The sequence below is a fragment of the Myotis daubentonii genome, chromosome 5 (assembly GCF_963259705.1).
Source record: "Myotis daubentonii chromosome 5, mMyoDau2.1, whole genome shotgun sequence".
NCBI classification, from domain to species: domain Eukaryota; kingdom Metazoa; phylum Chordata; class Mammalia; order Chiroptera; family Vespertilionidae; genus Myotis; species Myotis daubentonii.
Window position 1 is genome coordinate 10,667,975 of NC_081844.1, and position 24,326 is coordinate 10,692,300.

Genomic DNA, 24,326 nt, shown 5'->3' on the forward strand with positions numbered 1-24,326 from the left:
AAAGAGTGCTTGGTTTCTTTGATCTTTTGTATTGTTCTTAGATTGTATCTCATTTACTTCTGCTCTGATCTTTATTATTTCCTTCTTTCTACTTACTTTTGGTTGTGATATTAGTCAGTTTTTCAATTTTTAATTTTTTGTGATGTATTTTCTTATTCTAATTTAATATTTCATTTTATACCTAATTTAGTATTTTTAACTTTAAAATTTTCTCCTTAAAATGGGCCCCTAGATTGTGTAAGCTTCCTCCCATGGGAGGAGGTGGGATAGTGTGATCAGATTCAAGTTATGGAACTGTGTTCCCTGCTTGCCAGTGTATCCTGACTATATTCATAAATTTTTATCACATCAGCATACCACCTGACCTGCTTCCATATTTTCTTTAAATTGGCTTTTTAAAAATTTAAACAGTAGATCTTATATGTCTCTGGAGTCCCAGGCTTGATGAGCTACTTGCATTTTTTTAGTGTTCCCTGTGTGGGCATGCCAGTGGCTTCACCCTAGGGACATGGTGTAGGGCAGGCTCTGACTAGACAAGGTGCTGAGGATGGTAGGCGGGCAGGGCAATAGTGGGGGAAGCTGGGTGGGCCAGCATCTCGCTAGGTCTCCTGAGGGGCTTCGACCTTCTATGAGTGAGTAGGTCTGCCTCCCCATTTGCCTCCAGGGCGAGGCAGTCCTCACGGACACAGCAAGTTGAAGGGAGGGCAGGAGGCCCTGGGTCAAGGGAATGACCTGTCTTTCAGCACTGCTTTAAAGGACACTGCATCTGGCTGACGCCTGACATCCTCAAGCGAGATGGCAACTGGGGCACCTGGAGTCCATTTGGCTCCTGCTCGCGGACCTGTGGTACAGGTGTTAAGTTCAGGACCCGCCAGTGCGACAACCCACAGTAAGTTGACCCTGATGTTTCCCAGCTCTCCTGGGTGGCAGCTGTGGTTCCTGAGGCCCCTTCCTATCCTGCACGGTCCCTATTGCTGCATGCCAGTTCTGGAGAGGGTGCAAGGGCTGGCATCCTGTTCGCTGGGAGGAAGGTGAGACTCAGAGAGGGAAGCCTCATGGCCCTGGTTGCGCAGCCTGCTGGGAGCAGAGCCAGCCCTGGAGCCCTGAAAACCTGGTCTCCTGGCCTGCTATCCATCCCCCCACAGGCTTTGACCCTCCTCCAGACACTGGCTTGCTCTGTCCTTCTTGGTCAAGTGTATCAAGGACATAAGGTGGGGCAGAGAACAGGAATTAAGAATAAGAAGGAGGAGGGCTCTCTTGGTCCCCAGGATGCTAGGAACCTGAGCAGGGGGAGCAACTGTTTGTAGTCAGGCAAGGGGCAGGGCCAGCAACATGCTGCCTGAACCCAGCTACCCAGGAAAGAGATAACCTGGAGAGGCTGCCCCCATGCCCACTGGACTCCTATTGCCAACCATGCTCCCCTTCCTGCTTCCCAGGTTTGGGGCGTGCTGTGCTGTCCTCCCTAGCCCCTCCCGTCCCTCTCATCCCCCCCCCCACTCCACCTTATAAAAGGCTTTCTGGTGCATGCCCCCTCCTTGGCCCATAGCTACTTACTTATTCATGCCCAGGCCACTCTTCCTGTCTGAACCCTTAGCCTGGGCCTCCACCAGGGCAGTGCCCATGGAGAGAGCCATGTGGAGCCAGAATGCCTGGGTCCCGGGCCCCTGCAGCCCCATGTAAGTCAGGGTGGGTCACTTAGGCCCCGCCCCCTGGGCCTCAGGCAGCCTGCTCATGGAGTGATTGTGAGTGCACATACAGTAATGTGAACAGGACCTGGGTGCAAGAAAACTCCCCACAGATGTCAACTCACTGGTCTTCCACCTGCCCATTAGCAGCCCTCAGCTCCTGGGAGACATGTGGCTTTTGTCTTTCTCTCTTTGGCCAGAGTTTTAAAGATTTTAATTTACATGAAAATGTTAAAAATCTGGAATTTCACATAAAGAAAACAGATTTCTAGCTTCCAAATTGGGCACCATAGCAATACAGGTTAATGGGCAACTCAGGCTGCCCCCCGCCTCCCCACAGCCATCTTCACTCACCTCCTCTGCCCACCTGAACCCCTAGATATTTGAGTTGGGGTGCCTAAGCCTCATCACCCTTCTTTGGACCCTGCTATGGCCTCATCCAAGATTGTATTATGACTTTCTGTGCATGAACATTTTTCTGGGGGAGCAGGTCTCTAGCTTCACATCAACTTCTCAGAGGAATCTGTGCCCCAAAATTTAAGCCCACCCAGGTCTCTGGTGCCCATCTAGACTGCTAGGCTCTGCCTTTGCAGCAGCTTCCCTGTTCTGCTCGGCCAGGCTGCTGCATTTTCTCTGGCCATGCCCTGAATTAGCCACCAGGGAACCAAAGGGGCTCAGCAGTAATAGCTCTGGGTAGAGGGATCAAGTCCATGTTGGCCAAGAAGGGACTGGTGTCCTGGGCTGCAGCAGTGGGAGAGCCTGTCCCTCAAGGTTACTTGTGCCTCGGGCTGGCCACCCCAGCTCCTGCTGGGGCCTTCGCCTCCAATTTCTGAGTACCTCCTGCCCGGGGCTCTAGGCTTCCATCCTGACTAGGAGCAGAGGCAGGAAGGGGCCCAAAGTGCCCTGCCCCTGACTCCCCTCATGCAGCCCTGGGATGCTTGCCTCAGGATGAGATTGACCAGACAGGAAGTTAGAACTGCAGAGGCCATGGGATTCTGGGTAAGGGCTGTGGGGTTCCCGGCTTGTGGTGCATGCCTGGCATGCAGCAAGCACTCAATAAATGTCTCAGCTGCCCCCTTCACATGCTGATGGAGTAACTTGGGCCCAGGGTGCAGTTGAGAGAGCAGGTTCGGCCTGACTTCCCCACTGTCCATGGGCATCCAGGCCCTGATTCCTCCTGCCTGATGCTGGGTTCTCGGGCTCCAGCAGACTCACCCTCTGGCCTGGTTCAGTGGAGAAGAGGTACACATTCTGACCTTTTTCACTCGCACACTCTAGGAATTTACCCCTCGGGCTTGCCCAGACTCCTTGATGGCAGCAGGGGACAAGGGCAAGTGATGGGAGCAAAGCTGTCAGGACAGCCTGTGAGCCCATCTGTTCCTGAAAGCCATCAGTCCCAGAGAATAGCCAAGCCCTGCCCAATGCCTGCATTCCCTGTCAGACAGCATGCAGCTATGGCGACTGTTTATTTACGCGGGCCTCACGCACATCTGTGGGAGACACGCACAGCTGCAGCCCAGAGCATTTCTGAGCTCAAGGGCTCCACACAGCCTCTTTGTCACAAATGTAAAACGTGCCACCCTTTCATTCATTGTCCAAGGGACAACTGCTGGACTTCATGCTGCCCAGTTTAGTTATTATACTCCCTGTGCTAGTCCCCAGTTCTTCCTGTGACACTGGGACTAGTGTGAAGACTCCCATGCAGCTCTGCTAGACCCTGCTTGCAGGATTGAGTTCCCACTGTTTTCGCTGCTCATACCCTTGTGATTATAAAACTGCAAACAATCCAGTCTCTAGTATTTCACTTGCTTTTCCCCTCCCCAAATTCTCTAGCTCACTCTGTTTTAGAGTCAATATGGATTTCAGTTCCAATCACTATGCCTCCTGCCTGGGCTGGCCGGGGACTCCAGCAACAGCAGACCCTTCCTGCTTCCTCCACGGTTGCTGCTGCTGCCCTGGCTTCCCACGCCTGCAACCAGGCCTGTACCCCCTTCTCCTGGTGACAACCTTGTTGGTATTGTCATTGGTCTATGATGTTATCAGTGACTCTGGCATCAATCTCAGAGTTATCCTTTCTTTCAATCTCCTATCGAACACTGAGGCCTCTTGGTTCGTCCACAAGTTTTTCTGATCTTATTCCCACTGACCCCCTGGAGAACACAGTGCCATGGGAGGGGCCTCACAGAGGCAGCTCTTTCTTGTCCAGTTTACTGTGCTGCATGGCATTCACCCTTCTTGTTGCACGCAGAGCATGACTTGCTCAAGTCTCAGGTGAGGCCTTGGGTTCTGTCTGGCTCTACCATAATTGGCATATGGCAGCACTATTGCCCCCCAGTTCCTCCCAGTTTCTGGCCTGCCACAGTCCATGCTTCACCTTACAGATGCACCTGCCAACCAGAGCCAGTGCCTTTTCTGTGGGGCTAGTTTGCTGTGAATTGTTCTCAGTGAAGTGAGGGAATTACAGAAACAGCCCAAATTCGCTGAGGTGGAGGGAGGTGGGTGGGGGTCCACTGTGTGCCCCACACTTGGGAAGAACCTGTGCAGTGGGATTCTGCTATTTCAGAACCGCTCTTTGGGTGCCCACCCTGGGTCAGGCACAGGCACAGGCCTCAATGTAGAGGAGACACCACAGGGCCCCAAGGGAGGATTACCAGCCCTCTATACCTGATGCTCTGGGGCCTGGGAGGCTGCGGTTCTGCCTGGGTGTTGTATCCAGGACAGGACAGGGCAGGCCTGGGTCCCGTCAGTCAGCAGAGCTAACCCTACACCTGAGACTCAAGGATCCCCCAAATTCTACAAGTGGAGCGCTGAGTGCTGGCATCTTCCTGGTGGCACCGAGCTGCAAGTCCTTTGCTTTCTCTTCCAGCCCAGCCAACGGGGGCCGCACCTGTTCAGGTCTTGGCTACGACTTTCAGCTCTGCAACTCCCAGGATTGTCCTGACACGCTGGCCGACTTCCGTGAGGAACAGTGCCGGCAGTGGGACCTGTACTTCGAGCATGGTGATGCCCAGCACCACTGGCTACCCCATGAGCACCGGGATGGTGAGGCTCTGAGTGGAGGGCAGAGTGAGGCTCAGGACAGGTCAGGGTGGGTAGACTGGGGATCGCACTTCCTGTGAGTCTGTGTGAGCTAGGCCGTCAGCCAGGGGCTACTGGGGCCCATTCCACAACTGAGGCTGGGCTGGAGGCAGGACTACAGTCCCAGAGGAGCCAGAACACTGGGCCTGGCCCAGGATGCACGGGAGAGACCAGGAGGCTCAGCAAGTGCCAGGCTCTGCTGCCTCCATCCGTTGGAGGAGGCTGTAGGTGTGCTATTAAACCCACCCAGGGATGGAGGTGGAGAAGGAGCTGAGTGGACCTTGCCAAGGAGCCAGGCTACCTCTAGCCTTCTCATATTTCAGATGACATTCAGAACTCAGTCAAGTGTCAGAAAAGGTAACATGAACTACTTTATGTGCTCAAAGGTATTTATTGGCTCCTAGGAACTAAAATGCCTGCCAGCTTCAGGCATGATCCTGTTTGTATTCTGTTTGGTTCCCCTCCCTCATGGTGGAATTTTAAACATGCAGTTTTTGTTCCTTCCAGGCATTGGGCAGGGGCAGGCTCCCAGCATGGGCCCATCTCCATCATCCTGCCTGTGATATACCAGCAGAGTGCCCTGGAGGCAGGGGAGCCAGCACAGACACAGGCCCCCTGGAGGCGGGCTGCAGCCTGGCAGGCAGGGTGGATAGCCATCAAATAACGACCCAGCTTTTTAGTGACTTCTGAGAGAAATACTGAGAAGGGAAGATGCCAGGGACCCAAGACTGAATCAAGTGGTGTCTAGCCTTATTTGGGGTTTTAGAGAAGGTTCATTGAAGAGGGTCTTCAGTTGAAAAGCTGGCAAATAGCCATTTGCCTTCCCCTGGGTGTCAGGGCCTTAGGGGCCTGAGGCCTGGGCTGCTCCAACAACATCCTGGTTCATCTGGGAAAAGCTCTTCCCAAGTCGCTGAGACAGAAACTCAAAGGGGGTTGCAGTCTCCTGGCCCCTTTCCTTTTCCTGCCCCAGGGCAGGTGCATGGGGGGGGGGGGGGGGCAGGGGGAGGAGGGAAGGAGGAGGGAGCGGGAGGGGAGTAAGTCTTAAGAAGACCCTCATGGGAATTTCTCATGAGTGGACTTGGGAAAGAAGGTGAACAGAGCAGCCCACACTTTTCCCTAACACCCCTCTTCCCTTTCAGCCAAAGAGAGGTGCCACCTCTACTGTGAGTCCAAGGAAACCGGGGAGGTAGTGTCCATGAAGCGCATGGTGCATGATGGGACGCGATGCTCCTACAAGGATGCCTTCAGCCTCTGCGTGCGAGGGGACTGCAGGGTGAGTGCCCGGTGCCCGCGTGGAGCTCAGGATCTCTGCTTCAGGGAGTTTTGAGAGGACTCGTGCAGAGTGTTAGACACAGCACTTGGAGCAGGGCAGACCCCCAGCAAGTGTTGGCCTGCCCCTCCTCTGTGCTGGAGGCTCTCAGCGTTTAGTATGCCTCAGAGCAACATGGGGAACTTGAGGCTCCTCCTGAGAGATTCTCATTCCTAGGTTGAGGCTGGGACCCAAAAGCACCATTTTTATGAGCCTCCAAGTGATTTCAACACACACAGTCCTTAGTGACCCTGCCACATCCTGGCACTCTGATGGGCACTGGACAGCTTTCTCTTGACCAGGGTGGCCCACCAGGGTTCTCATTGTTTGGTTCTTTGTGGAAATGCTGCTGTGTTTTCTGTTGTCATTATTATGTCTTTGGCTTCAATCATGGGCTGACACCGGAAACCACTGCGGGGTAACCTCAGCATACCGTAATAACTGAACTCAGACTTGCCTCCTGCCAGACTCCCTGAAACAACTGGAAGACTCTGTAGTTTGTGTAGACAGGACTGAGTGTATGTGCCATGCAGACTGACTCTCCTAAGGAGTCTCTCAAAAAACTGCCAGAATGCTGTCACCCCTAGCGGAGGGGATGAGGCTGGAAGCACAAGGTGGGGATGTTGGTCAGCCCCTCCACTCAGGTAGGACCATGGCCTGAGGTGAAGGAGGCTCCTCTAGGACACAGGGGAGCTGCGTCCTCTAGGATAGGAGGAGGCTGGCTGAGTGAACCTTGCAGGGAGGCCAGGCCACACGGTCTGCTCAGACAGTGGAACCAAATCCTCAGCGATGAAGGCAGCAGTGTCTCCTCTGTACCCACAGGGCTTTGATTTACGGAGGTGACAGTGAGGACACAGAGAGGCCAATGCCATTGAAAGAAGAATTTATTACTTACATTTTCCAAGAGAAGGGCGTGCCATGCTTTGCAGGGCCACATGGGGAAGCACCAGGTGTTTGGGGGGGGCAGAAAGGGACAGAAGACTAGGCCAGAGCTTTCATTGGGGTTCCTGGTAGAAAGGGGAGCAGGACAGGGGAAGCAGGTTAGAACTGGCCAGTCTGAGGAACTCTAGCAGGCTTCAGCTCTAGGGCTGGTCTCTATTTGCCTGCTGCCTAGCCCTGGGACAATTTGGGGTAGGGAAAATATTGTTCTGATTTGTGACAGATAAGGCAGATTTGCATCTTAAAGGTGTGCTCCCCAGCCCTTACCATCTCTAAGAATGGCTAGTCCTAGGACATCATAAGACACATAAAATTAAAAATACATATACGTGACTGATACAGGCAATAAGCATGGGAAAGATTTAGTAGAAGAAGCTGTGAATGGCAGCTTCTTAATGCTTGCAAAAATAACAGAGAAGTCAGAGCATTAACTTACCATCTTAGTGGGAGTAGCCAGCTTCACTCCTGACATTGACAATTTAAGAAGAGGTTAAGTATTTCATTAATTAATGGTGGTTTTAAATGGTAACAGCAAGCTGATAATTTTTACATAATTAGAACAAGCATATACTTACATTTATATAAGCTCATATTGCAAAATTTAGAAAACAGAGGAGGTAAAAAGGAAAGATTGAAAACACAAAAGACATGGGGTAGTAGTATGATGAACTATATAACTCCTAACACTACAGGTGAATGTGAGATTCTTATTTTAAAAGAATCTAATTCTAGGTCAAAAAATATTATCCAATGGATGTTGTCAATTAGAGAATATCAAACACAATGACTTGGGAAGGTTAAAAGTGAAATGACATTAAAAGAGGGTTCCAGAGAATGAAAGATATGTGCACCTGTAGCATACATACACTGCAAGGAATCAAAAGAGAATGAATAAAATGAATCTCATAGGGGCATTTTGTTTTGATAAAGGGCACCATCCACTACCTTGATAAAGTAATAACATGCTATCAAATATATCACTTAAAAACTGCTATGAAAAAGGAGAAACTGAAATAAGCTTGCATATATCTGATATGATAGCTCACTGATAGGATTTCCTAACAGATGGGAAGGGAGGAAAGCAGCTCCTTTTAGCTCTGTGCCCCTTGCCATGTGACAGACACCCACTATCACTACCAGCCACTCCCCCCTTGACTGGAACTGAAATGGAATCAAGCTGTGAGCCTCCCCTGGTCACAGCAGCCATGCAGAGCAAATCAGGGACACATGGCCATCCCCAACCTGAGCTATCATTGGCCCCATTAACCCTTTAGAATCTAAAGTGAGATTTCAGGCCAGTAGAAGGACCCGGTGCTTCACTGGCCTCTTGTACTTGGTTAAAGTCATTTCCACCTAGTTCAGTTCAGACCACTATGTCTCCTGAAGGTCTGTAGACACTTACCAAAGACAAATAGGTGTTCCCTGAGCCAGGTGCTTGCCTGCACCTGGATGGTCACACCACCTGAGATGAGCTGGCCAGCAGCTGCCCAGGCAAGAATCTGCTGAGTCACTCTTCTAGGTAGCAGGGAGGGTCCTTTTGATTGTGATTATTAGACATCCTGATTTCAGAAACAATAAAAGGTGAAATGAAATGTGTCTTAGAACGGAGGAGAAATTATGACAGGATATTTTAATATCTCTCAAAGTTTGACAGATCAAGTCCTTCATTCACTCTGGGGGTTTTTTTGTTAATCATCTGTGAGTCACAGAACAAAAGCTCAGAGCAACTGTTCTCAAACATCATGCTGCTTATTTTCTCTTGTCCAGATACCCTTCTTCCATCCAACCAGGTGGGACTTCCACATACGGTCTTTGTACATGGGCTGCAAGCCTTTTTAGAGGGAACACAGGAGTCCATGGAGAACTCCTAAGAGCTGCTCTCACCGAAAGCATGCAACCTCTGTTGGTGGCTCCTGTCAGTCAGGCTTCAGAGTCTGAGACGGTGCCCTCCTGATGCCATGTCCTTCACTGGTCTCTGTGCACATCTGCGTTGGCATCCACCTGCCTCTACAGCTCTGAGTCTTTTCACTTCTAGTTATTCTGTAGGAAACCTAAGCATTGATCCCCCTCAAATGAGAGACTGGACCAACCCTTCCAGGGAATACACTGCTAACTTTCTGCACCCAATTCCAGTGTGGGGGCTTTTCCCTATACCAGCAAGCAATTCTCTGACAACAGCTGGGTGTCCTACAATTCAACTTAGTTCTGACACTATCTACCTGAAGATAATGTCAGATCCCACAGGTTAAGGGCTCAGTCTTACAATACCACCCCCACCCCTTCAGACTGCCATCAAAAGTTCAGTTGTCACCTGTGCTTCTGACCAACTGGCTATAGATTGGAGATTCCCACAACCCCTTCTTTGGGTTTGATTAATTTGGTAAAGTGCCTCACAGAACTCATAGAATTATTTCACTTACTTGATCACTAGTTTATGATAAAAGGATATAACTCAGGAACAGCCAAATGGAAGAGAAACATAGGACCAGGAATGGGGAAGAGGCAAGGAGCTTCCATGCCCTCTCCAGGTGCACCACTCTCCAAAACTTCACCTGTTCACTAACCCAGAAACTCTCCAAGCCTCACCCTTTGGGGTTGTTGTAGAGGTTGCATTTACATAGGTATTGTTAACCTAAAGATAAAATACCTTCCAAAGTGAGAGGCAACAAGCATTTATTTGAGATCAAAGCATAACTATTCGGGAATAACTGATTCAGACAGAAACCCAAATAGTGTTCTGACAAAGGCAACGGGTATTTATGAGAAGGGGAAAGGGAAAAATTACATCCATATACGGAAGGCATTTCTTTGATGCCAGTAACATAACATAATGATGTTAATTCTAAACAACTTTTTAATTTTCAGTCCAGTGGTCATAATAACCGCTTTCTTATTATCTTTGCAAACAGTTCTCGGGGCACAGTGTTGCTTTAGGCCCGGTCCCAAGGTGATTCTGCCCTGTTCTAGCATTCCAAGATTTGAGGCATAAGATGTGCAAGGCAGTTCCTGTGGGGTAGCAGCTCCAGCTGCATTTTAAAGTGGCTCCTTATTTTTGTTACATTTTTCCCATTTTGATGAATATTATTCCTTGAGAACATCACTGATCAATTACCAGAAAGCAGCACTGATAAGTTATTAAAAGCAATGGTCCTCCATTGTCAGGAAGGTTCATTATCAGTATATCATGCCATTGCCAGTCCCTTGTCACCAGGAAAGCTCATTCCCAGTATGTCATGTCCTGCGTAGAAGGGAAAGTGGTTTCTTTTTCCTAAAGGAACACTGGGCCACATTTGAGCAGCAAGAGCACTGGAACAGGGGAAGGCTGTACCATGATGTTTCTCTAAAGGCAACATCTGGAGGTTTCTCATCTAAGACTTCATCTCAAAAATGTTGAGCAACCATTGTTGGGGTGGTATCATTTTAACACTGAGCTATGCAAAACAAAGTTTTATAACAGCAAAATTTCCTATAATAACAAACAAAATGCCAAGTCCAATTTGAAGAATAAATCTGAACCAGGATTTATACCCTCAATAAAGCTGTGAGTAGTCAGGTATTAAAGAACCAAGATATTCAAGAACCATGAGCTGTCAGTGGACACTATATTGAATCATTTGGTTTATGCCCTGATTCTATCTAGTTTTGTCTCTATTTTACCTCAGGTGTCTTATCAAAGTATAAGAGGTATTACAACAGAGCAAACCACCTTGCTTAACTAGGATATGATCAAAGGGAATTTTATTTTCTAATATAACTCATGCAAAGGAATTTAAAGATTTGTCTGATTGGCTATTGCCATGGTGGTTATTGCAATAGTTGCCCAAGGAAAAAGGGGTTTTCCAAATCTGGTAACTTCCCTAAGGTTGACATCACAGGTATGAATATCCTTGACTATGTGTGTGACTAGTTGCATGTTTTGACCTGAAAAATAGGTTTAAAGATGATGCCCATCTTTTTTCAGGCTGGCAGCCATGGGGGCACAATGAAGGGGGAGGGTGTTGCCACTCCTGGGTGGCGGCGGGTGGGGGAATGCTACCGGAGGACCCTAGATGCTTCTCTAGATCATGAGCTTGGGCAAAAGCGCCTGGTAAAACCACTTCTCTGGGAGACCTACCAATCTTCCCACCCCAGACATCATCACCAGGACCAGAATGGAAACGACCTTTGGGCCTGCCTTTTCAGCTGTCACCACTATCACCAAAGCGGATGGGACCAGCACATACAAACAGCACCGCAGGACACCTCCTCCTCCAGCACCCTTGCCTACTCCCCTCAGGATGAGGAGGACAGCATGCCCCCCATGAGCACCCCACACCACTCTGGCTTGGCCATATCCATTCGCTCCCTGCACTCCATTCACTACTATGCTCCATGTTCTCGCTGCCTGAGGGTAATGAGGAGCTGGAGCCACTGGTCTTTGCCGAGCAGCTCTCAGTGAAGCTGTGCTGCCAGCTCTGCTACAGTGTGTTTAAGGACTCTGTGATCACCATGTGTGGGCATACATTCTGTCGAAGATGTGCCTTGAAGTCAGAGAAGTGTCCTGTGAACAATGCCAAGCTGCAGTGGTGGTGAACAACATTGCCATGGCCAAGCAACCCTGGGGAGCTCTCCATCCACTGCAAGCATGCTGTCAGGCAGCAGGGATCGGGAAGCCCATCATCTTTGAGGTGGACCCCCAAGGGTGCCCCTTCATTATTAAGCTCAGTGCCTGGAAGGACCATGAGAACAGCTGTGACTACAGGCCTGTGCGGTGTCCCAACAACCCCAACTGCCCGCTCCTTCTCAAGATGAATCTGGAGAGCCACCTCAAGGAGTGTGAGCACATCAAGTGTCCCCACTCCAAGTACACATGCACGTTCATTGGGAACCACAACATGTATGAGACCCATCTTGAGACCTGCCACTGTGAGGGCCTGAAGGAGTTCCTCCAGGAGATGGATGACTGCTTCCATGAGATGCACGTGGTGTGGGCCCAGAAGGACCAGGAGATCACCTTCCTGTGCTCCATGCTGGGCAAGCTCTCAGAGAAGATTGACCAGCTGGAGAAGAGCCTAGAGTTCAAGTTCAATGTCCTGGATGAAAACCAGAGCAAATTGAGCAAGGACCTCATGGAGTTCCAGAGGGACACATCCATGTTGAACAATGATTTATCCCACATCAATGCATGGCTGAACATGGGCATCCTAGGATCCTATGACCCACAGCAGATCTTCAAGTACAAAGGAAACTTTGGGGCCACCAGGGCCCCATCTGATGTCTCTGTGTCTACTCCAGTGGCTCCTCTGACAAGAACATCAAGGTATGGGACACATGTACTACATACAAGTGCCAGAAGACACTGGAGGGCCATGATGGCATTGTGCTGGCAGTCTGCATCCAGGGGTGCAAGCTCTACAGCAGCTCAGCGACTGCACCATCATTGTGTGAGATATCCAGTACCTGCATAAGGTCAACACAATCCGGGCCCATGACAACCATGTGCACACTGGTCTCCTTGCACAACATGCTCTTCAGTGGCTCCCTGAAAGCCATCAAGGTCTGGGACCTTGGGCACTGAGCTGAAGCTGAAGAAGAAGCTAACAGGCCTAAACCACTGGGTGCAGGCCTTGGTGGCTGCCCAGAGCTACTTGTACAGTGGTTCCTACCAAATAATCAAGATCTAGGATATCCAGACCCTCGACTGCATCCATGTCCTATAGACATCTGGTGGCAGTGCATACTCTATTGCCATGACAAATCACCACATTGTCTGTGGCACCTATGAGAACCTCATACATGTGTGAGACATCGAGTCCAAGGAGCAGGTACAGACCCTGACAGGCCATGTTGGCACTGAGTATGCCCTAGCGGTCATCACAACACCAGACCAGACCAGTCTTCAGCGTGTCCTATGATCAGTCTCCCAAGGTCTGGAGTATGGACAACATGATCTGCACACAGATCCTGGTGTGTCACCAGAGCGGTATAACTGCATTGGCTGTGCCCCGGGGCCGGCTCTTCTCAGGGCCTGTGGACAGCACTGTGAAGGTTTGGACTTGTTGACAGAATCCAGGCCAGGTCTTGGCTTCTTCTGGGCCCACCCTAGGCCTATCCAAGCCAGGTTGGTCTCAGGGTCTTTGCCTGCCCTTTTGGGGATAGGTGGGCAGGCTCACCAGGCCAGGCATGCCCTCCTGATCCTGCACCCAACAGGTCTCTCTCTGTCTGGTTCTGTCATCATTGCTGCCAGGATTGTGCCCAGACCCTCTCTCTACACTCCAGGTATAATGCTTGCCCAGCCCATCTTCCATCCCCCTTCCTGAAGGACTACAGGGCCTTTTTACTCATCTTTTTACTATTTTTAGACTGGACATAGATTTGATTACTTCTGATTGAAATAAAAGTTGCACAGACTGTGGGGCGGGGGGGGTGGGGAGGGTGATGATGTCCAATGTTGAGTTATCTTCCCAGATAGATATTAAGGGGGGAAAAGAAAACAAAAATTATTATAGTGAGTGTTTGGTCTTGCATATTATTTGTGAGATTTGAAGGAACTAAAAAACAAGTGGAACAACACCAAAAAAAGAAGCCTTGAAATTTTGAAGGGATTTGTGGGAAGGAAAAGATAAATGATGTTTTAATTTTTCTTATAAAGGTAAAACTTACCAAATTGCTATAGGTCATGTGTGGCAGGGGAGAAAATTCTTATATCTGAAGAATAAGGATAAAAAAATGAGTATCTCATATCAAAAGTCATAAAAATTATAATCATCCTTACCAATTCACTCATTCCCATGTTATTAATCAACCCTTACTGATCTTGATCCTCCTGTGAGCAGTTTTAGGAATCCAGTTTTTCCTTAGAGTTCTGTAAATCTCCTTCCAGTTCAGTGTTACATTTTCAGTTATAATCTCTTTGAAGATGAAACACATTGGTAGGAATATTTTTTTGCCAAAACATCAGAGTAAAACAGTAATTGTATGCAAATGGCAAAAGGCTTAAAAAGGGTCTGGGTTAAAGATCTGGTTAGTTCACATACATACATGTAAAGAATGTAATTGACTAGTTATATATTCTAATCTTAGTTAGATTGACTATATATAAACTTCTCTCAAGATCCCTCTTCCACACCTTCTGCAACATCCCAGTTTACATTCCACCCTTTTCTTTAGACAGTCATTTTATTTTAGGACAAAGTTTCTCTTTTCTTTTTCTTTCTTTGCCATAAAAAAAAAACAACCCATGTTCTTTATATTCTTCCTTATCCAAAAAACACATTTTATTCTCCTTTTCATCAACAAAAGTGCATCTGCATGCTTTATACCTTCTACTGAAAACATGTCTTGTTTACTATATACAGTCATTTTGTTTCATCCTTATTCTTTTTTAGTAGTTTTGTAAAATAAATAGCCACAGCTCTTTTATAAATTAATTTTGGCATGGTAATTTACACAGTGGTTTGTGCTTTTAAAGGGCCATTTCTTTTCTCTTCAGTGTCTATAGGCAATTTCTGGGTTAGCTCCTGAATGTTTACATTTTAAATATATTTTTTTTGTTGATTTCAGAAAGGAAAGGAGAGGGAGAGATAGAAACATCAATGATGAGAGAGAATCATTGATTGACTGCTTCCTGCACACCCCCTATTGGGGATTGAGCCTGAAACCCAGGCATGTGCCCTCACCAGGAATCGAGCCATGACCTCCTGGTTCATAGGTCAATGCTCAACCACTAAGCCACACTGGCCAGGCATGAATGTTTACATTTTAAAGACATGATAAGAGACATAACTTTACCAGGATATGTTAGCATTTTAAGAATTTTACATAATTTTTATAACTTATTACTAATATATCTAAGTAAATATAATGAAATGTTTAGCATTATCTATTTCACAATGCTTCCCATATAATTTGACATATCAAATAAGCCTAATTAATTTAACATTTTCTTTTATAAAGAGAGAGAACAAATCCCTGAGGTGCTCAGGGGCCCTCTGGAATAGTATTCCCAGGTCAATAAGATTTAATTTAGAATCTGATCTTGGAAAGTTTGTCAAACATATCAACAATTTAAAAACATTTGGTGAAATAGGATCATAGGCTATTGTAGAACAATACTTAAGTTACTAATCTAATCATGGCAACAAAAGCTTTGCAGGCAAATACAGAAGGTTAAATAGTTATAAGCAAATTTAGCTCTTTTAATATTAAGAAGTCGCAATTTACTTAAGCAATTAAAGACCTGATGATACAGAGTCCAGGAAACCATCTAAATAAAATAGAAAATCTTTGTTTTCCTTTATAATTTCTTACTAACAGCATACCAATAATATAGGAAAATTTTGTTCTTTTAGTAGAGAAATAACATTAAATTTTAGCTTTACATAAGCATACCAATGATATTAAAGCTTAGTTAATCTTTTAAAAACCTTTATAATAACAACTTAACATTAGCCAGTTTAATTATAAGAGTTAAAAATCTTTCTTTTTCCATTCTGAAATAAACAGGACAAAATTACTTTCCTTTTCCTTAATGAAAACATATCACCATACCTTATACCACCTTTTATTGAAAACACATTAATTTCTTCCACATTATTTAGAATCTTTACCCCTTAGAAATCTTAATTTTAGTGACAACTAATAAGCAATTATTATTCATTAGATTAGCAAATTTATGAATACTTTTTAAATCTCTAGAAATACAGATTCTTTCACTAGTAAATATATTTTATAATTTTTAGAAACATGTTTCCTTAACCTAGCAAAAATAATTTTATTAAATGACCCAAATATCTTTAGTTTTTCTGTATTAGGAAGACAAAAGTACATAAATTTAAATTCATTTAGCAATTAATGTTTCAGTGTTTTACTTAATTTGGAAATGATCTAGATATTCAATCACTTTGTTATCAGACAGGGACAGGCCCAGAGCGGGTCTGCCTTGGGCCGGCCTGTAGTGTGTGGCGCCTTGACTTCGTGTTGGAAGGATTTCACAAGAGGGGTCCAGAAGGTTTGAGAGTGTGTTTAGCGAAGCTGGGGAAGGGAAACAAAGGAAGCACTTAGGGTGGGAGCAGCAGCAGGGGGAGCCTAGGCGGGGCTCTGCTTTGGCTCCGTAGGAACGTTATAGGAAAGCAGGCAGCCAAGGCGGGGCTGCTGTTAGCTCACTGGGAGGTCAGAGAAAAAGGGGACCTTGGAGACAGGATCAGGGGGTGAGCCCAGGTCAAGCTGCCCTGCCCACCGCTCCCCCAGCTGCAAGTCTCGTGGGGACCCTTAGAGTTTAGAAAGAAGAAGAAAAAATCATGTTTGGGAAGGAGCATGGGTGTACTCTAGAGTGAACCCACGCTAATATCCTTAGTTTGGGGGGGTTATCTCTCTTCTGCAGGTGAAAATCTTAGGGGAGAGTTTCAGCAAAATATTCATCAGCTTTCCAGATGCAATTTTTAATATGCTGATGTGCTTTAATATTTGATCTGCTTTACTGTTTTACTTTTATCTAAGGTCTGTCTAGCTTTTAATGAGGTTTTGCTATTGTTTCCTGACTTCATCTGTCCTTGGGTTTAGCAGGCACAAATGACATTAGTTGGGTCTTTGTTCTCTATTTTCCCAGGCCAAGGTGATTCAAGCTATGCATTCTCTGGTTAGGGAGGAGAAGTATAAAACACTCTCTCTTGAGTGTCCTTGGTTTATGGGCGATAAAGTCTTGGGATTCACCAGCTGGCTGTAAAACAGTTCAAATTGTTTGGCCTTGTTTAATTTCCTTGTCTCAGTTTCCCCATTCTACTTGCCCAGGGATTTTCCTAACTTCTCACATTCTGTCTCAATTTCGCCTTTTTTCTTTTTTTTAATCCTTATTCGAGGAAATGTTTTTCATTGATTTTAGAGAGGAATAGAGGAGAGGAGATGGAGAGAGAGAAACATTGATGTGAGAGAGAAACATTGATCGGTTGCCTTATGCACACACTCTGACCAGGGATCAAACCCACAACCCAGGTATGTGCTCTGACTCAGAATAAAATCTGAAATTCTTCAGTGCATGGGAGGATGCTCTAACCACTGAATGATACTGGCCAGGGCCAATTATTTGTATCTTTTAATTTAACTTAATAGAAATGTAAAGTTTCAAGTTACCAAAAGATTTTGGGTAACAATTTTTAAGTACATATACCATAAAGCAATTATTGAAAAGTTTCACCAAAAAAACTTTTATTTACATCTATTTAATTTACTAAGTTTAAATAATTATATTTAGATTAGTCAAACATTTTATGAGACATTAGATACACTTAATTATTATCCCAAACTATTTTCCTGTTGACTAACCCTATAACAGATAGCGTGAACTTATTTTTTAGTAAACCCAGATAAAATATAATTTAATATTAAACATTGCTAACTTTAATAACATTGCTGTTTTAATTAAACCAACAAACTTAAATCTATTTTGATATTAAATCTTTTCCCAAATCATGTGATCCTGAAAAGCTTTGTGTTAGTTTCTGTTATATTTAATTTATATAAGTGGTTAAGCTCTTTAAGCCAATTAAACAAAGCTTTTTATATAAACCAATTTTTATTAATTTCCTCTACATACACATATATACATAGACATAATCTGCCGGGGTCCAACCCCAGCAGGTCCAGGGGTCCCCAAAGGTGTGGACGGAGTCGGCAAAGAAGGAATGACACGGAGACAGCGTTCAGTTGATCAGCAACCTAGCCAGGATCTCCAGCCAGGATCTCCAGCCAAGTTCTGGTCTGGATCTCCAGAGAGGTTCTGCTTAGGATCTCCAGAGAGGTTCTGTCCAGGTTCTCCAGTCAGGTTCAGTCACCAGGTTCTAGTCAGGCTCTCCTGCCAATCTCCGCAGTCAGGTTCAGTCCAAGATCCCCTGCCATGCTCTCTCGCCAGGCTCCGCCTCCAGGCTCCGCCTCCAGGCTCCGAGGCCAGTCCCTGTCCAGGATCCTCTGGCATGCTCTCTCCAGCGAAGTTCTTCTGTATCTAGGGAACGTTCTGTGTAGGTTCTGTGCCTAGGCTCTGTCTCTCTTGGTCCTGTCTTCCAAGCCCTGTGACTTGCTGTCTTGTTACATCTGTATTTATACCAGTTCATTCAATCCTATCAATCTCTATTACAAAGGTTAGGGCATTTCTTATCTCCATTCCAGGGAGTAAAGATTATGTAGCTTAAGCATGATTGTTCGTAGTTAAAGTGATTAATTACCCGCCTGGCACTTAGTTGAGGGGTTTTATTCCCTCCCTAACTTCAGGGGAAAATCCCTACCTGGGGAAACAACCTTTCTCAGAGAGGAGACCTTGGTTAAAACACATAGTGCCAAGAAGGTGAGCAAACATTTTAAGAACAGTATGCCATATATGCCAGGTCCCTTGAAACAGCAAGGATGGACCGGCTCCCGGCAATAATCAGAGATCTGATCACTTCATTTAAAAAAAGTTTTTAACCATGAGACACGTATAGTAAATACCATCTACATATATAAAAACCTAAGCGACCATTATGACAAATGACCCAAATGACTGGAACAACAGGTCAACCAGTCAACCAGTCGATATGACGTGCACTGACCACCAGGGGGAAGATGCTTAACGCCGGAGCTGCCCCCTGGTGGTCAGTGCACTCCCGCAGCCAACTTCCTGCGGCCAGCCAACCGCCCACAGTCCCTCCCCCTGGCCAGCCAGCCCCCATTGGCCCCTGGTGCTAAACCATTCATAGATGACCTGCTTCTGGGTCAGAGTTTTGTACATAGCAGAGCAGCTCCCTCGCTGCAATCTATTGAAAGTCAGCCCTTGACACAAGGGTTTGTCTCACTCCCATCCTCTCCCTTCCCCAGGGGCTGCCCACCCGCTGACGTGATGGTGCTGTGGTGAGGGAAGGAGGAGGGGGGAGGCAGGGAACCATGTGGTGGCAGGACAACAACAGCGGATCAGCATCCAGCATCTGTCCCTTCCGTGCCAACCCCAGCAACTGTCACCTCCTCTCCCAACCCCACTGGGGCCTTCGGGCCCCAAGGGTGAGTGGCAGTGGATGCAGCCCCTTTCCCAGGGGGGCCAGGGGGCCAGCTCCCTCCTCGGGGCTGACAGCCAACCTCCTGCAGTCCCTCCCTACTGCTCTCCCCCAGGCCGGCAGGCCCCAATCAGTCTGGCCCTGATTGGCCTGGCCCCAATTGGCCCTGATTGCTGGCCAGACCTAGAATTCATGCACTGGGCCTCTAGTTAATTTATGATAGTTGTAATAAGTTGTTTGTTCATTCAAATGGCTAAAGCTTTAAGATTTGATTAACAGTTTTTAAAGAATGGGGCTGCTTAGCAAAGGAGACCATATAGCTACTTGTGGGGGGTTTTTATTGTTGACAGATTTTCTTGTATTACAGATGTCACCATTTTCCTACCTTTTACCACCCTCCACCCAGCCCCTGCCCCAACCCAGGCCTTCCCCATACTATTGTCTGTGTCCATGGATTATGTATTAACCCTTTTCGGTCCAATGTCGAGGCTGAATCAACAGACCAGGCACTAGTAGAAGATCCAACATCAAGGCTGACTCAACAGACCAGGTGCTAGGAGCAGGTCCAACGTTGAGGCTGACTCAGCAGACCAGGTGCTAGGAGCAGGTCCAATGTCGAGGCTGAGGTCGACACCGCAAACAGGTTCAACATTCAATCCCGTCAATTAATTTGGACCAGACTGTTTGAATTCCAAAAATAAAATTGGACACAAAGGGTTAATATATATATATATATATATATATATATATATATATATATATATATATATATATATATATCCTATCTAATAAAAGAGAAACATGGTAATTGGCGTACAACCGCTACCCTTCCCATTGGCTAATCAGCAAGATATGCAAATTAACTGCCAGCCAAGATGGCGGCCGGCAGCAGGCAGCTTGAAACTAACATGAGGATTGCTTGCTTCAGTGATGGAGGACTCCAACGTTCCCTGCCTGCCTTGCCGGCCTCTGAGCTTGCAGTTTAAGAAACATTGTGACAAATATAGAAGCTAAACAAAACCTCAGAAACCTGTTTTCAGCGAGCCTGGGATCTCAGAGCTGGAGTTATACATTGTTTCGATTATAGGACCGAAACAAACCAGAGGCCTCAGAGCTGGAGCCAGAGCTACAGCTGGCCCAGAATAAAAAAAAAAAAGAAAAAAAGGAGCAGTTGGGAGCTTCAGTCGGCCTGAAAACAGCCCTCATCCCCTCACCCACGCTGGCCTGGCACCCCAGTGGGGACCCCTACCCAGATCCAGGACACCCTTCAGGGCAAACCAGCCAGCCCCACCCATGCACCAGGCCTCTATCCTATATAGTAAAAGGGTAATATGCCTCCCAGCAACGGGATCAGCAAAGCCGCGAGGCCTCCCGGCACCGGGATCAGTGTGACAGGGGCCAGCGTCCAAACCCTCTGATCGCCCTCCGGCCCTGTGTGTGACACGGGGCGGGGCCACAACCCCCCTATCGGCCCTGCTCTGTTCCTGACAGGGGAAGGCGCCCCAACCCCCTGATCAGCCCTGCTCTGTGCCTGATAGGGGGGAGCTCCCCAACCCCCTGATCGCCCTGCGGCTCTGTATGTGACAGGGTGCAGCGCCCCAACCCCCTGATCGGCCTTGCTCTGTGTGACAGGGTGCGGCGCCCCAACCCCCGCCTCTCACGGGCCCTGATCACCCCACCAGTGATCCCACAGATTGGTCCTGATTGCCAGCCAGGCCTAGGGACCCTACCCATGCATGAATTTTGTGCACCTGGCCGCTAGTATGTAGATAATGCTGCAACAAACATAGGGCTGCATATATTCTTTCTGATTGGTGTTTAAGGACCCTTAGGATGTATTCCAAGAAGTGGGATTGCTGGGTCAAATGCCAGTTTCATTTTTCATTTTTTGAGGAAAATCTATTCTGTTTTCCACAGTGGCTGTACCAGTCTACATTCCCACCAGCATTGCACTAGAGTTCCCTTTTCTCCATTAACCTCACCAGCACTTGCTATTTATTAATTTATTGAAGGTAGCCATTCTGGCACCTGTTAGGTGATACTTCATTGTAGTTTTAATTTGTATCTCTAGTGATAGTGAGCATTTTTTTCATATGTCTATTGGCCATCTGTATGTCCTCTTTGTAGAAATATCTGTTCAGGTCCTTTGCCCATTTTTTAATTGGATTGTTTGTCTTCCTGCTGTTGAATTGTATGAGTGCTTCATATATTTTGAAAATTAACCAATTATCACATGTAGCATTGGCAAATATGTTCTCCCATTCAGTGGAACCCCTTTTATTTTGTTGATGGTTTATTTTGCTGTGCAGAAACTTTTTAGTTTGATGTAGTCCCATTTGTTTAATTTTTCCTTTGCTTCCCTTGCCTTAGGAGGTGTATCTGCGAAAATACTGCTGTGAGATGTCTAAGATTTTACTGCCTATTTTCTTCGGTGATTTTTATTGTTTTGTGATTTACATTTAAGTCTTTTATCTATTTTAAGTTTATTCTTGTGTATGTTGTAAGTTGGTTGTCTAGTTTCATTTTTTTTTGCATGTACCTTCCCAATTATCCCAACACAATCTATTGAAGAGACTGTCTTTACTCCATTGTATATTCTTGCCTCCTTTATCAAATATTAATTGGCCATAAGGGTGTGTGTTCATTCCTGGGCTCTCTGTTCTATCCTATTAATCTATATGACTGTTCTGGTGCCAGTACCAGGCTGTTTTGATTATAATGGCTTTATAATATATTTTGATATCTGGTATTGTGATCCTTCCAAACTTGTTCTTCTTTCTTAAGATTGCTGAAGCTATTTGGGGTCTTTTTGGTTCCATATAAATTTTTGGAATATTTGTTCTAGATCTGTGAAATATGCTGTTGATATTTATTTATTTATTTTATTGCTTAAAATATTACAAAGAGTAGTACATTTGTCTCCTTCCCCCAGCCTTCCCTACCCCTCAGTGTCTTGTGTCTATTGGTTATGCTCATATGCATGCATACAAGTCCTTTGGTTGATAGGAATTGCATTGAATCTATAGATTGCTTTGGGTAGTGAGGACAGTTTAAGGATGTTAATTCTTCCAGTCCATGAACACAGTATATGCTTCACTTGTTGGTATCTTCCTCTATTTCCTTTTTCAATGTCCTACAGTTTTCCAGTACAGGTCTTTTTCCTCCTTGGTTAAGTTTATTCTCGGCTATCTAATTACTTTTTGTTGCAATGGTAAATGGATTGTGTGGGGTTTTTTAGTTTTTCTTTCTGAGAGTTCATTATTGGTATATAAAAATGCCATTAATTTTTAGATGTTGATTTTGTCTTCTGCTACTTAGGCAAATTAACTTATTAAACATAGCAGTTTTTGGTAAAGTCTTTAGGATTATCTGTGTACAGTATCATGTGATCTACGACAGTTTTACTTCCTCCTTCTTAATTTGGATGCCTTTTTTTTTTCTTTTCTGATCACTGTGGCTAGGACTTCCAGTACTATGTTGAGTAAGAGTGGTGAAAGCAGACATACATGTCTTAAAGGAAACACTTTTAGTTTTTGCCCATTTAGTATGATGTGGCTATAGGTTTTTTCATATATGGCCTTTATTATGTTGAATTATGATCCCTCTATTCCCACCTTGCTGAAAGTTTTTATCATAAAAGGGTACTGGATTTTGTCAAATGCTTTTTTTGCATCTATTGTTAATGATCATGTAATTTTATCCTTTATTTTGTTTATGTGAAGTATCACATTTATTGATTTGTGCATATTGAACCAACCTTTGATCCCTGGTATAAATCTGGCTTGGTCATGATGTATGATCTTTTTAATGTATTGTTGGATCCAATTTGCAATATTTTGTTGAGGATTTTAGCATCTATATTCATCAGGGATATTTGCCTGTAATTTTCTTTCTTTGTAGTGTCTTTATCTGGTTTTGGAATGAGGATAATGCTAGCTTTGTAAAAAGAGCTTGAAAGACTTCCTTCCACTTGAATTTTTTCTAATAGTTTGAGGAGGTTAGGTTAGTTATTCTTTGAATGTTTGGTAAAACTCATCCGTGAAGTCAATTGGTCCAGGTCTTTTATTTGTTGGTAGGTTTGTTTTTTTTACTGCTTCTATTTCATTAGCTTTTATCAGTCTTTTCAGGTTTTCTGATTCTTCCTGATTGACTTTTGGAAAATTGTATGTTTCCAGGAATTTTTCCATTTCACCCAGATTGTCCAGTTTGTTAGCATATCGTTGTTCATAGTATTTGCTTACAATCCTTTGTATTTCTGTAATTCAGTTGTTACTTTGCCTCTTTCATTTCAGATTTTATTTATTTTTTTTATCTTTGTTTCTTGATAAATCTGGGAAAAGGCTCATTAATCTTGTTTAGCTTCTCAAAGGACAGATCTTGGTTTCTTTGATCTTTTGTATTTTTTTGTGGTTTTGGTGTTTTCTTTTGTTTTTTGTCGCTATTTCATTTATTTTTTTTCTCTGATCTTTATTATTTATTTCCTTCTATTTACTCTGGGATCTTCTTGCTCCTCTATTGCTAATTCTTTTAGTTGTAGGGTTAGATTGTTTATTTGAGATTTTTTTTTTATTTCTTGATGTAGGCCTGTAATGCTATGAACTTCCCTCTCAAGACTGCTTTTGCTGTATCCCATAGATTTGGAGTTGTTGTGTGTTCATTTTCATTTATTTCCAGATAGTGTTTGATTGCTTCCTTGATCTCATTGGTAACCCATTCATTGCTTATTTAATAACATGCTAGTTGTATTCCATGTGTTTGAATATTTTTGTATTTTTTAATATATTTGATTTCTAGTGTCAAGCAATTGTGATTTGAGAAGATGCTTGATATGATTTCAATCTTCTTGAATTTTTTAAGACTTACTTGTGTCCTAACATGTAGTCTGTCTTTGAGAATGCTCCATGTGCACTTGAGAAGAATGTACATTCTGCCGCTTTGGAATAAAATGTTCATTAATATCAATTAAAATAATCTGATCCTAGTGTGTCATTTAAGATCACTGTTTCCTTGTTGATTTTTTGTCAGGAGGCTCTTTCCAGTGCTATGAGTGGGGTTTTTTGTTTGTTTCTTTCTTTTCTAAATATATATTTTATTGATTTTTTACAGAGAGGAAGGGAGAGGGGCAGAGAGTTAGAAACATCGATGAGAGGGAGAGAGGCATTGATCAGCTGCCTCCTGCACACCTCCCACTGGGGATGTGCCCACAACCAAGGTACACGCCCCTGACCAGAATCGAACCTGGAACCTTTCAGTCCGCAGGCCAATGCTCTATCCACTGAACCAAACCGGTTAGGGCTATGAGTGGGGTTTTGAACTCCC

The 24,326-nt window shown here is 45.3% G+C and overlaps 1 protein-coding gene and 1 pseudogene across 3 annotated transcripts in view; both read left to right on the plus strand.

Annotated features, from left to right (window-relative positions):
- The window catches only part of ADAMTS2 (ADAM metallopeptidase with thrombospondin type 1 motif 2), a 278,837-nt gene that overhangs the window by 222,564 nt on the left and 31,947 nt on the right, over nt 1-24,326 (plus strand). For all 3 annotated transcript variants that reach the window (XM_059695833.1, XM_059695834.1, XM_059695835.1), the window contains exons 11-13: nt 744-889; nt 4,552-4,727; nt 5,903-6,036. In XM_059695833.1, coding sequence (XP_059551816.1) covers nt 744-889; nt 4,552-4,727; nt 5,903-6,036 — 456 coding nt within the window. The remainder of the gene's footprint in view (nt 1-743; nt 890-4,551; nt 4,728-5,902; nt 6,037-24,326) is intronic.
- Nucleotides 11,056-13,334, plus strand: LOC132234650 (E3 ubiquitin-protein ligase TRAF7-like; annotated as a pseudogene).